Source organism: Alligator mississippiensis, chromosome 5 (genome assembly GCF_030867095.1).
Source record: "Alligator mississippiensis isolate rAllMis1 chromosome 5, rAllMis1, whole genome shotgun sequence".
NCBI lineage: Eukaryota > Metazoa > Chordata > Crocodylia > Alligatoridae > Alligator > Alligator mississippiensis.
In genome coordinates, this window is record NC_081828.1 from 183,902,637 (window position 1) to 183,916,417 (window position 13,781).

The 13,781-nt window shown below is 38.0% G+C and overlaps 1 protein-coding gene across 2 annotated transcripts in view; it reads left to right on the plus strand.

The window, feature by feature from the left end:
- PLXDC2 (plexin domain containing 2) overlaps window positions 1-13,781 on the plus strand; it is a 513,252-nt gene that overhangs the window by 288,717 nt on the left and 210,754 nt on the right. For both annotated transcript variants that reach the window (XM_059729061.1, XM_019497583.2), the window contains exons 3-4: window positions 375-521; window positions 9,180-9,249. In XM_059729061.1, the coding sequence (XP_059585044.1) occupies window positions 375-521; window positions 9,180-9,249 (217 nt within the window). The remainder of the gene's footprint in view (window positions 1-374; window positions 522-9,179; window positions 9,250-13,781) is intronic.

The window sequence follows — 13,781 nt, forward strand, 5'->3', positions numbered from 1 at the left end:
GGGGAATTCACTAGCCATTACTCACTTGAAAGTCAGCATTCATTTCACTATAGATTTCAGTAAAGTATTTGCAGTAGCTATACATTTGACTTTGTGGGGAAAGATTAAAATTATATTTGGAAAATAACATGAGAAAATGAGGAAGAGTATTATTTGTAAAAACAAAATAATCTTCTGTTATTGATTTGTGTTTTATACCTTTTTCCTGTTCGTTTACTTCCTATAGAATCAATTTAGTCCCAGCTGTTGCTTTAACGAACAGTTAGCCTTATTATTTCAAGATATTTTAAAGGTAAATTTTATACATGTCTGGAAAACATCTGTTTTAAACTATATTTGGTTTTGTTTGTGGTTTGTTTGTTTTTTTTCCCCAGGAGGATACGGATCATAATTACTATACCTCGAGAACTTATGGCCCATTTGAATCTACCAGCCGAGATTTGTGGGTGAACATAGACCAAATGGAAAAAGACAAAGTAAAAATCCATGGGATTCTCTCCAATACTCATCGACAAGCAGCAGTAAGGGATTTCTGTATATTGGTATTTTCTGCCTTTGACTGACATAATAATACTTACATAGAGTAACTGTTCACAGTGGTTCAGTTGCTAATGTCTGCAGTGTGCTGCTATAAAGGAACACAAGTCATGTTACTACATCTACTGCAAATGTCCCTCAGAAGATATTTTCTTTAGGGAGAGTTTCTAAATTAATTTAAAAGTCATGTCTGCATTTAAATCACCAACTGCAGTGTGGAAAACAAAGCTTCTGATGTTGGAATAAGAAGGAGTTTTGTTATTGACTTCCATAATTGTGGGAGTGGGCTCAGGATTAAGTTGTTTAAGACTGCCATAAAACAACTCTGTTTCCACTTTCATTATATGAAATGATACACTTTCTCTTTGAAAACTATTACATCCTTGTCCAAATATTGTTATTTAAACTATTGGGTTTTTTTTTTTAATTTTGGTCAAATGATAACAGAGGCGACGGATGTCATTTCATTTTCATGTTAGAAATCTGCCTGCCTTAATTCTGATCATGCTCCTTGAGTTCTAAAAGAAGCAGTAGCTTATAAATATCATTGGGTACTACATGACATCCAACTTGCATTCCCATATATAACCTAGTGCTGGAAATGTAAGAGCCAATCCTGGCATTAATCAAATAAGGAAAATCAAGACTCGGATTTGTGGCTCACAGGGATTTTGTTTTGTCTACCTGCCCATTTACTTGCAACAAAGAGAGAGAGTTCTGACAGCTGGAAAAAATTCAAGTACTGATTTTATTTGATAGCTCAATGGTTCTTCAACATGCAGGCAAAAACCTTCTGAGGCTGAGAGAACAAAAACAAAGTTAGAATTCTTCTCTCCAGTAGGTTCTGTCATATTATTTCCCAGAGCCAATAAACCCACTATGCAGGTGACAGGTTCAGGGGAGAGTAGGAGACAGAAGAATCATTGTGGGATTTAATTTGGAGTTCAAAAACAAAACAGTAACTCAAGATTTAGGCTGACAGAATGCTGTATAGAGGCAATCTTTCTCTAGCTAAATGTGAAAAGATAGCTAAAAAGTCTGTAAGGGACTGAGGATATTAGAAACACAAGGGGTTCAGGCAAGTCCATATCTGGGATGAGTTTAATAAAGTGCTGAATTGATTATCTGCCACTTTTATATACTATTTTAGTATAGAAAATAGAAAAACAAAATGTACCGAAAATAAGAACATTTAATGGTTTTGCTGCTGTACCAAAGGCTTCTTCACCTGAGCACTTGCATGATCTAAGATGAAAAAGTGAAATTTGGGATAAAATAGTCTATAGAATTTTTTCTGGTTTTAATTAATTATTTTCCAAATGAGAATAACGACCGATAGTTTAGGCCAGAAGTTTAGAGTTAAATTCAAATAAGAAATTAAACATAATTATTAATGCTGGATGAAATCTAGGCAGTGGTGTTTCTGTGAATGCATATTCTAAATTGTGAAGTCAATTACTTCTAGTTTAATCACTGAGATTATTCATGAGAAATTTTAGTACCCACAGGGTCATTTTGAAAGGTATGAAAGAATGAAAACAATGGTTTATAAAATAGAGAGAGAGTTTCAGCCTGAATGTGTGGTGGATGGATTAGATTGCTCACCATGACAGACAAAAAGTCTTCAATTAACATTCCTAAGTCTCTAAGAAAATTGATCATAATTTCAACTGTTGTTGCCACAATGCTCTCTGTACATGAGGATCCCAACCCTGTATGTTAATCTGCCTTGGTTCACTACTCCACCTCCACATTCAGCCAGTGGATGATTGGGGCCTCAGAGTAGATATAGATTTTACTACTTTGAAATGCTGGAATCAAGTTTTGTTCTTACTTAATAAAGGCAAACAGCACTTCTGATTTATGTTCAGATGTTGGGAAACATGCCTTCACTGATCCTGACCTCTTAAGTTGCTCATGTGTTTGGACAGGAAAATAATTTATGCTCACTTCTTTCGACCTACAAAAATGCTCAAATAAGAATAACTCTACCTCTGCTGGATTTGTATCCATAATCTGATAAATAAAAAACCATCTTATTACCAAAAATCTAACTGGATGTACTGACCCAGATGTAGATTTTTGCTGCTGTTCTACTAGCTCTCCCAAAGATCTATTTTATGTCCTCTCGGAAAGAATATAAACAGAATCCACTTAAAAAGCTTTATTTATTTCCTTGTCAGTAATTGATTTGGATTTGAATGTTTGATCGAGCAGCAGCCACATGTGATTCATGGCTAGCTAAACTGGAATGGTAGGTTGGAATTAGATAATTTCTGCAAACTGGTTTCCACATGATGGTTTTAAAGGAAAATATAAAAAGAATTTACATTAAAAAGGCTTTATAATTCATTGTACTTTTAATATCGCTTTCACAATTCTTTCTGGGACCAATCCTTTTAGTTCAAGGGGTCAAAAAAATCCAGAAGACTCATTATACTTATTTTAAGATTCTAATCTTGCATCCAGAGAGTAAAGATAATCAGACTATACTTGCATTTGATGCCATTTTATTGCTTTATGCATCTTCCTATTTTTCAGGATGGTGGCTTTGGAAATAAGTAAAACCATAAAATGTGTATGATATTTAAAAATGAGCTGTCTAGTTGAAATTGGACAATAATGAGGTTTTGTTGAGGAAGGTAGATGGCAGTGGTCATGCCAACTGACTCTGCCTGTGCTCCCTTCCCTGCTGTTGGATTGGGAAGGAAGGGAATGGGGGACTGGGGAATAAACCCCCTCCCTGCTCCCTTTTGCCTCAGGGGGCCATGCCTCTGGCCATGCCCCCACCCCTGCCCAGACTTGAGACAAGAGGAGAGGGGCCAGCCCGGCTCTCTGGAGCAGAGAGCACAGCACCTCCCCCTCCTCCCCCCCCCCCCCAAGCTGCAAAGCATCAGGAATGCTGGGGGACTCTAATTTAACTTAAATCAGGAAGGAGTCTGGGACAGAAGTTACGTAAACTGGTTTGACCCAAATCAGTTAAGTATGGTACTACATTCAGCCAGGTTTATTTTAAACCAGTTTCATTCATTTTGAAACTGGTTTATGTGCACTGAACTTCTGTTCTGTTACAGGTTTAAGCCAATTTCTGATCACTTAAAATGGTTTACGTGTAACTTCTGTCCCTAGTCCTAGGGATGATGCATTTTACCTAGGCCTTAAATGAATTTAAGTACCTACTAAATCTTTTGGCATCTGGAGAAGTGATATTCTGGATTACTTCTTGAAATTTAGGTGCTTTGATTCAACCTGAGTTCCCAATTAATGCTTAATTTGCCAATGTGGATTTGGTCTTTAGTGATTTAGATTCTGAGGATTTCCTAAGGATCCAAAACATTAGGAGTCAGATTTTATCGAAACCTTACTGTTCAATGGGTTTTTATCATTTGGGGATTCTGAATGGGTGGGGGAAGTCGAATGTTGTTGTATCCCCTTGTAAACTATTTGGAGTTCAAGCAAAATTTGTAAACCTATGATTTGGTCATTTCATTTTCCTTAGATTTGCAGCAAGAAAATCTCAAAATTGCCATCTATCTTGGTGAATGAATAATTTTGCCTCTCTATATCCCCCCATTTATTGATTGAGATGCTCTGATGTTTTTGTCCTCCTTTTAAAATTGCTTTTATTATTTTGAGAAAAAAGGATTTCTTAGGGTGATAACTTTTTTGGGACCAATTATGTAATTGGGGAAAATGTTAAACAAGCTCTTGAATGCAAGACAGTCTATCCTCAGGTCTTTTATTATTTCATAATGAATTACTGCTAAAATTTGAGGGTTTAGGTATTTTGTTGTTCTCTTTGGTCCTCTTGTTCCATAGGGTAGCAGAAAAGTCTTTACATTAATTTCTTTATGAAAAATAGAACTTTTGGAAGATTAGAGCCTCTGGGAAAAATTGATAAGAAAAAAATAGTAATGAGAAAAAAGAGGCAGTGGTCATTGACAATGTCACTGTCAAGTTTTACAGCTATTAAAACAGCTGTACCTATTAAATGCTATTGCAAGACCTACATCAGTACTGCTTAGTGAGATCTTAACTAAAACTGATGCATTATGAAACCAGTATCTGACATAATGGTAGTCTATATTTTCTATATGTCTCATAATGGGAGTGCTGAGAATTTTATGCTCTTATCCTTTCTCCATCCTGAAAAATAAAATTAAGTATTAAGCCAAATGTTGGTTTAACCTAATGGTAAGTTGGTGCTGCTGGCATACTCCTAAAGCTTTTTACGTCTCCTATCGGCCTTCTTGCTCATGTTTTTAAGGGACAAGGAGCAAAGTAATTGTGCTATCAAGTATGTAGATCTTCTGCACAATATTATCAGTGGTTAGTGAACTTTATCAAGTGAATTGTGTTGGCACCATGAAAAAAATCCACTAATACTGTTTTTATTTTCTCTCCTAAACTTGAATCAAATGGCCTATATCTTTCTATCTAAAATATCTCCTTATCTCCTCACCATTTTTTTTCCTAATAAAATTAAATTCCACTTGTATTTTAATGCCATAATTGGTAGGTTAGACATCTCCTAACTGACTTTTAGTACATGCAAAATTTCCTTTATGAGCACACATCCTGTCAGTTATACATAGAGTCTTTCTCCTGCAGAGGTGCTAAATAGAGCAAAATTGGATCTGGGCATTCCAGCAGGAAAAATGAGAATTGGCTTTCACTGGGATTACCTGTAATATACACCTTTTTTTCAAAAACAGCCCTGAGAAACTTGTTTGGTCCTTTTTTACAGTATAAAGATTTAAATAGGCACGTATATTAAACAGTTATTACAGTTTCAAAATGTAGTGGATCACTGCAAAATTTAAGTCAATTGCAGCTTTACAATTGACTTGAATGGGCACTGGATCAGGCCTTTTACATACCACAGATTTTAAAATTATATGCAACTTTAGTTCGGTACTTCAGAAGCCTGCTAGACTCCTGAGGGGGTATCATTATTTGTCAAAGCTGTCTAATATTGTAAAAGCTATTGTGAACGAGCTGAACAGATACATATTTGATCTGGTTGGAACTGGCTTTAGTGAATTTTAAGCAAAAATGGTATATCTATTTTTAGGTCTGGGAAAAGGCAAAGAAAAGGAAAGAGAGAAGAAATAGTTACATGGATCACAATTCCTATTTAAAGTGTAGAATGTTTTACTTTAGTGCTCTTTTGTTTGCAGAGCATTTTTTTCTGCCCCAGTTCTGGAGGAGGTAATGATTTTACTGTGAATCCTTTAACACACTTCTGAGACAAGTTTAGTTCAGAAAAATTGGTCTGTTAACCGTGTAATTGGAAATAATATTTGATAGAAAATATACACACTGTAAACAAATTGCATACATTAATTCTTGTTAATCAACAATAAAAATGCTTATGGAAAAAAAAATGTTTAAACTCATATTTGCTTTGTTCACTTATATATTTATTTAGACACATGCATGAGCATAAAAAGACCATTAGAACTTAGTACAATTAGCAAAATGAAAATGGTTTTTGTTACTACAGTTGTAAACAAACAAACAAAAAGACCTGTGCTAATAAATCTCTTCAAAATTCTGCCTTGCATTTAAGAGGAAAGAAAATCTAATTTAAAGTCACTGGAACTCTTCAGTGATTAATTTTATGCCAAATAAGTTATTAAAAATTTGTGATAAATGTATAATATAATCCTCTCCTGTGAAAATAAATACCTTGATTTTATCCAAAAGTACTATACGAATTAAAGACAAGGTAGAAATAAGCTGAGGAAAAAATATATTTGAAGATTTCTATTTTTTACGTATGAGCCATAATCTACAACTAATGCAGTAAATATTGTCAGTGTATTTGGTAATATGCAGATACCATTTTATCTTTGCTACATTTTTTTTTTCCTTCAAGAAAGGCAATTTCCAACTTTCTTAGTGGAAATTTCACCCAAGCCACTTTGACTACACATTGCCAAATGGAACTAGCTGTTTGGAGGCTGTTTGTAATAATAGAAGACTTCAGTTTATTTTACATAAACTGGAAAAATATTCATTGAAGTGAGATGCAAAGAGGAACATTTCTAGATAAAATAGCTGACTGTTTTCTTGAACCCATAAGAGGAAACATTTCTAATTTTACTCCTGAGTAACACACAGGACCTGATTCAGGAGGTATATGTAGGTGAATTGTTCTTGTAATAGTGAATATAATATAAGCAAATAAAACCTCTTATTAGGAGGGGATTAAGCCAAGAAAAATCTACCACAATAAAATTTAACTTCAGAAGGAGAAATTATACAAAAATTAGGAAACTAGTTAGGAAAAAGTTAGAAGGAGCATCAAGAAAGTAATTATCATATTGGCAACTTGCAAGATGCTTAAAAAAAAACATAGTAGAGGCTCAGGAAAATTGTATACTGCAAATCATAAAGGGTACCAAGCAGTACAAACCCTCCCCCCTGCACGCTTCAAAAAGTTAAAGCTATCATTGGCAAAAAGGATTTGCTTAGAAAATGGAAGGCATAAAAGGTCTATCCAAGTATAAAGTTAGCATTGGAAAATGTATAACAATTTTATAGCTAGTTTCTGTCCAGTTATTTTAATTTGAACATGTGGACTCCAGAACTAGTTGTTCAAGAAAACAGTGATCCCAGTCATGACAGCACCCCAACCGCAGTGTAAATCCTGCAGCTGTCGGGACTGCAAGCTGAGGCAGTCATGGCAGCATGTAGGATGCTGCCACGATAATGTGTGGGGAGCCACCGTGACTGGAAGTCCTGTCAGCTGTGGGGTTCCCAGCCATGGCAGTGCATGGGCACACTGCCATGGCTGTGAATCCCATCAGCAGCTGGATTTGCAGCTCCAGGGACTTGCTACTTGCTGTGATTGCGATTTCCGCCCCCCGGCGCCACCAGTAAGAGATGATTGGTTCTGATGCCGGACTCCACAATCAGGACTCCTGCCACACATGTGTTGTGTTGCAGGAGGCATGGTTGGTGGATCGCACATCAGATCTTATCACCTTTACATGAATGTCTGAGGGGCCCTCAGAATTGGAAAGTCAGACAGAGAGTGGATGGGGTCATTAGATAACAACAGTGTAGAAGGGGTATTCAAGAATGCCATAGCAGGAAAGCTAAATTAATTTCTTGCATTCATCTTTCCTATAGACATTACTGGGGAGATTCCTACACTGGATCAATTATTTTTAAAGGATTAAATCAAATTGAAGTAACAATAAAGGTGGTTTTACAACAAATTAATAAATTAACAAACTGTAAATCACTGTGATTAGATGGTATTTACCCAAGACTTATAAATGAACTCAAATGGGAAATTGTGGAACTCTTGGCAATAGTATATAACTTATGATATGTGGTCAGTTTTCAACCTAACACCCATCTTCAAAATGGGCTCTAGGAGTGATCATTTAACTAAATCCTAGGGAGTTTCACTTTTTTCCCATGAAAATAGGTAGAATCAATAATCAGCAACCACATGAATGTTTGTGCTATTCTGGGAAAGAGTCAGCATGGCTTTTGTATAGAGAAATCCTGTTTAACCAATCTGCTGGAGTTCTTCGAAGGTGTTGAAACATATGCAGACAAGGGAAATCTGGTTAGTATATTATATTTGGATTTTTAAAAAGATTTGACAAGGTCTCTCACCAAAGACACTTGTTCTCTAAAAAGTGTGCAGCAGCAACCAAAAAATCTAGTAGCTTGTTGGGCATCATTAAGAAAGAAAAATACAGCATAAAACATTATTATGCCACTGTATGAATGCATGGTGTGCCCACATCTTAAATACTGTACGCAGTTTTGTTCTCCATATCTCAAAAAAGAATGAAGTAGAATTAGAAGAGGTACAGAGAAGGACAGCACACATGATCAGCAGTGTAGAGCAGCTGCCATACCAGGAGAGACTAAAAAGGCTAAGACTTCAGTTTGGAAAGGGGAAGGCTGAGGAGGGATGTGATTCCGGTTTATAAAATCATGACAGGCATGGATAAAGTGAATAGGAAACTGTTATTCACCAACTCCCAAAATAATTTTAATAGTTCCTTCCTAGTTCTTTAACAGGGTAGTTAAACAAGAGGAAGAAGTCATACATATGGATAGTTTAGCCAGGTTCAAAAAAGGTATTACATTCAGGAGATCAGGCACATTGGGAGTTATTGAATAGAACAGTCACGGTTGTTTTCTCTGAGATTCCTAAACCAATGAAAATTAGATGCCAGGGAGTGTATGGCAGAAGGTGGATCCTTTGAGACATACCAACCTAGATATTTTCTCTCAAGAGCATATAATACTTGCCACTGTCAGAGGCAGGATATTGGGCTAGATAGACCATTGGTCTGACCCAGAATAGCATTTCTTATGTTAAGTAAAAGACCAAACAAAAAACAAACATTGAAGGCAGGGGTTTAGGTTGTAGCCATGTTGGTCTAAGGACGTAGGCAGACAAGGTTCCTAGGGTGAATTTGGTATCTTTTATTAGACCAACCCAAATAGTTGGAGAATATTTATTAAGCAAGCTTTCAGGTTCAAAAACCCTTCGTGAAGGCAGCACTCAGTGGGCAAATCGCCTTTTGAAGTAGATAGCTTTTGATTTTTTGTGTGTCACAATTCTACACTTCATTGATTTCCTTTTCTGGTGTTCTTCCTTACAGAGAGTGAATCTGTCTTTCGATTTTCCATTTTATGGCCATTTTCTACGTGAAATTACTGTGGCAACTGGGGGTAAGTGGCTTTCTACCCATTTACTGTGAGTAATTTTTCAAGAGTTTCTTGAAGCTGTTTCAAATGTCTTTTTTTTCAGGTGTCGAGAGAGAGTGTCTAGAACTTATTTAGAAAATGTTGCATTATACATACAGTGTTGTGGTTAAAAACCTCCAGCCACTTTAATAAAACTGATATAACAACTTTTCAGCAAAGAAACAAATAGCATTTACAGTTTTCTGTTTAGGTATTCTTCTGGTTTCCATTTTTGTTTCCTTCTGAGCTGGAACAGTAGCATTAGTTGTGGAGATGGGGCTGTAGCTACAGAGGAAGAAAAACCAGAGCAGAAGAAGAATGATGTTACTTTTTGTTTGTAATTGTAGGGGGGTAGGGGTTCACCATCTGGAGAAATTGTGGTAAGGCAGTGTGGTACAGTTTTGTTAAAAAGAGTCTGACAAATCTGACTGCCTTATTTTCATTGTGCAAGGTTTATCTTAATGGATGAGGAATAATCAGTCTTCCTCTAGACTGAACACTGTTTTCTTTAAGAGCTTGTAATATGCTTGCAGAACATGCTGTGGGTTCAGGTTCTGGTTCACAAGGTGTAGGCCATGTGAAAGCTACACAAGGATTAGGCCATTAATGGTCTTGATGTTCCATTAGTCAAGGAATCCTTTTTCTGCAGTTCTGCTGTCTATGTCCTTATATAGCTCCTATTTCATAACCCTTCAGACTGTTTTTAAGTCCAGTAAAAGCATTAATTCAGGTGTGGAAACTTTACCTCAAGTGAGCATCAACTCAGGTGTGGAAATAACAGTCAGTGAAGCATTGGATGCACTATCAAAATGCTCAAGAAGGCTGGATTTTTAAAGACATATCCATTTAATTCTAATGACCACAGAACTAAAGAAACAAGTTTTTGACGATTATTTTGCCTAGTTTGTTGTACTTTTCTATACAAAAGATTTGATATAGCAAATGAATGCACACTCCAGTGAAGTTATATTTGTTCTTCCCTCAATCTTGAACTGAAAAATACTGTATTTACTCAGTTAGAAGATGAGGTTTTCACCCCTTTTAACATGGGGGGTAAAATCGCCCTGCTTTACAATTGAGAACAAGGCAGCTGAGGGGCGGCAGGGAGTGGGACAGGAAGGTATATAGGCAGCTGCTATGGCTTCAGCCCCAACCCAGAGCTGGAGCTAGAACCAGAGCCACTCTCTGTCTCCATCCCCACTGCCTCTGCACACCCCACCATTCCTCCCGCACAGCCCCCAGTCTCCTCCCCATTCTGCTTTTCCCTCTCTCCCACTCTGCCATACTCCTCCTTACCTTTGCTCCATGCCAACAGGCTCCATCCCTACACAGCCCGAGTCATGGAGCATAGCTCCAGCCTGGCCTTGTAGCAGCAATGCCAGCTCTAAGCCAATGCTATGGAGCCAGGCTGGAGCCATACTCCGTGCTCCCAAGGACAGAGCCTGCTGGCATGGAACAAAGGTAAGGGGGTCGGGTAGGGAGACCAGGGGCCTGAGCTTCCAAGGGGCAGAAGCAGAGTGGAAGGGGGAATCAGGACAGCCTGAGGCTGCAGGGGAGGGGGGAGGTCACAATATAGGGGTAAGTGAGGGAGGGAGATAGCAGAGGACAAGCTAGCTGCTTCTCCACTGTCTGTCCCCAACACCTCCACACTGCCTTCCCCCTTTCACCTGCCCCTCACTGCCTGACCCATTACTGCCCCCCTATCACTTCTCCTCCTACCACCTTTAGTAGTGGGAGGGGACATATTTAAGATGATCCTCAAATAATTAGATTCTTCACATGGGAAATTATAATAAATTTATAAATTGTCCACGTGTAGAATCTAATTATTGGGGGGGTTGTTTTGCATTCAGGGTTGTCTTGTATATGGGAAAATATGGTATAGCTCTGGCCCCTTAGCATATTAGTACAGCTTTTAGTTTCTCTTCACCTAGAGAAAAATGAGTGGTATGTTATATGTGATGACACCCCACCCCATCTGTACCCCACTTTTCAAAATACTAGATCCACCCATAATGTAAGATGTAATCATGCTGAACTTTTCAATTAATTAGTTACTGTGTACAAACCTAGAGCCCAGTCCTGACTTCCCTTAGAACACAAACCATAGCACATACCACTCAACTTGGAAACATATGTCAACTCTGAATATTTGTAGCTGTTGCTCAAGCTTGTAATCAGCCTGAGAAAGATCATCCCATTCTTAGAAAAGGCAGAAGGAAGATCTTTGTGAAAAGTCAGAAATCTTTAACTCATTGGATATATGTGGTGAGCACTGGAGTTTAGTTAAGAATTTTTTCCCTGTCATGATGTTTGCTTGCTGTTAGGGGTGGGCAGAGGAAATGCTTGTTTTAATCCCTTTTAAATGTACTTGTTTTGTGGCATTCTTCACTATTTCCTCTTTCTCTATAGCTTCTTCTGTTGACTTTGTTTAAACAGGTTTGCAATTAATATTACAATATTATTTGGCAACTTAATGATATTTGACCAATGTTGTTACAAAGTCAGTTATATTTCAATATCTTCAAATAATAACTTTGTCTTGACTCTGGCAAGATTGTGAAAAAGGGAAGGAAGAGACTGTTGCAAGTGTCTATGGGAGTGATAGTTGTTTGATATAGTAAGTCGTTCACAGTACTTCTTGTCTCAGAATTAAAACACTCCAGCTTGCGTGCTTTGAGGCAAACCGTTTGGAGTGTATGTCGGTATGGGAGGTGAGAAGAATGAGTAGGGGCTGGTGTTTGTTTTTCTTCTGCTTTCAAGGACATTAAAAATGATACAGATTTGCAATCTGATCTTGCAAGAGTTGTCTATTCCTTATCAACAGATATTAGATGAGGAGCAGGACCAAAAGCTGTTTGCTCCTGTTGAATATCTGTATGAATTTCTCTGTTTTCCATTTTCACTTGGTATTTTTATTTCAGTGCCAGGGAAGGTGCTGAATCCAGCATATTACTTCCATTGATGTTAATCCTTACCCCAGTATGAAATCTAAGTAAATTGTTTATATTATATCCACTGGGTTTTTTAGAATCTGGGATGGACTGAATTCTTTGCAGGCTCTGAGGCTGTGTGGTGCTACACCCCAGTCAATTCTTTATCCTAACTCTTTCATTTTCCTTGTTGTGGGATCACAGATCCTTGGACATCATCTTTCCATCATGGAGGAACTCTTGTGGACACTTGAGGAAGATATTCTCCTCCCACCTTCAACTTTTTACTGTCCTGTAAATGTTCCTCTTAGTCCTGGTAACCAAAAATGAAGGAGGTATTCAGGAAAATTCCCAGTGAAAGTGATTTTTTTCTTGAGTAAAGACTTCAGATATAAATCCCAGATTTTCCCTGACACCTGAAAGTTATTTTTAGAAAGATTACTCTTTAAAATGACTGTTGAATAATATTTGTCACATTAATACAGAGAGAGGGTTGGGTTAGCTCTACAACAGTGGTTCTCAACCTTTTTAGGAAGAAACTCTTCATTTGACTCAGGGTGGGTTTGATTTAAATCAAATGGATTTAAATCATGATTTAAACCACTAGCCAGGAAGCCTCAATTTAGTCATTACTTTCTATAAAAAGTGCATTCTTGTTATTTGATATCTTTTATTCACTTAACTTCTTGAAACTTTGCACTTTTCGAGTAAGTGCTTGACTGTATGTACACAAACTTGCAGAGAGACAATAGGGCTGATGGGTGGGTAATCACATCTGTTTTCTCTCATCTCCATATCTTGTTGTTAACAAGTATGTTATATCTGGAGACATCAGACTTTCCCTATGCCTGAAAAAGGGTGTTTGTGCCTGAAAGCTTGCAAAGTTTTCCAAATATTTAGTTGATCTAATAAAAGATATAACATCTACCCAAAGAACCTTGTGTACCTATGGTCTCTAGAGACAAATCCACAGTTTGAGAACTGAAACTAAGTATCACAGAGATGCTTAATGGGTTCTTCTTGATCAGAGGCAGGCAATTATTTCAGGTGGAGGGCCGCTTAACGAGTTTTGGTGAGGCATTGAGGGCTGCAGGCACCCTTGGCAGGTGCCTCACCCCCTGGCCACCATCTTGTGACTGGAAGTCCTGCCCCCTAACCTTTGCCACTAGGAGTCTTTCCCCTTGCCTAGGAAGTACTCCTTTTGGGGTTGGGGCAGTTTGCTTGTATATTGTGTGTGGAGAGATAAGGGGTATGTGGGTATGGTGCAGGTGCAGTGTGGGGGCATAGGAGGAGTGGCGGCATTATGGGTGTGGTTGAGGTATGGGGTCTGTGGGACTTCTGGGTGCATGTATGCGGGTGTGGTACTGGTGGGGTGTGTTTGGGGTATCACATAGATGTGTGTGGGACTGTTGGATGTGTGTGCGGCTATGATGAGGGGGGTGGGGTGTGTGAGGGGGTGTGGGTGCATGTGTGGGGAGGTGTAGGTGTGTGGGATGTGGGTATATGTGTGGGATGTGTGTGGTTGAGGTGTGAGGTGTGTTGGGATATCTGTGGGTGTATGTGGGGTGTGGATATGGTGCGGTG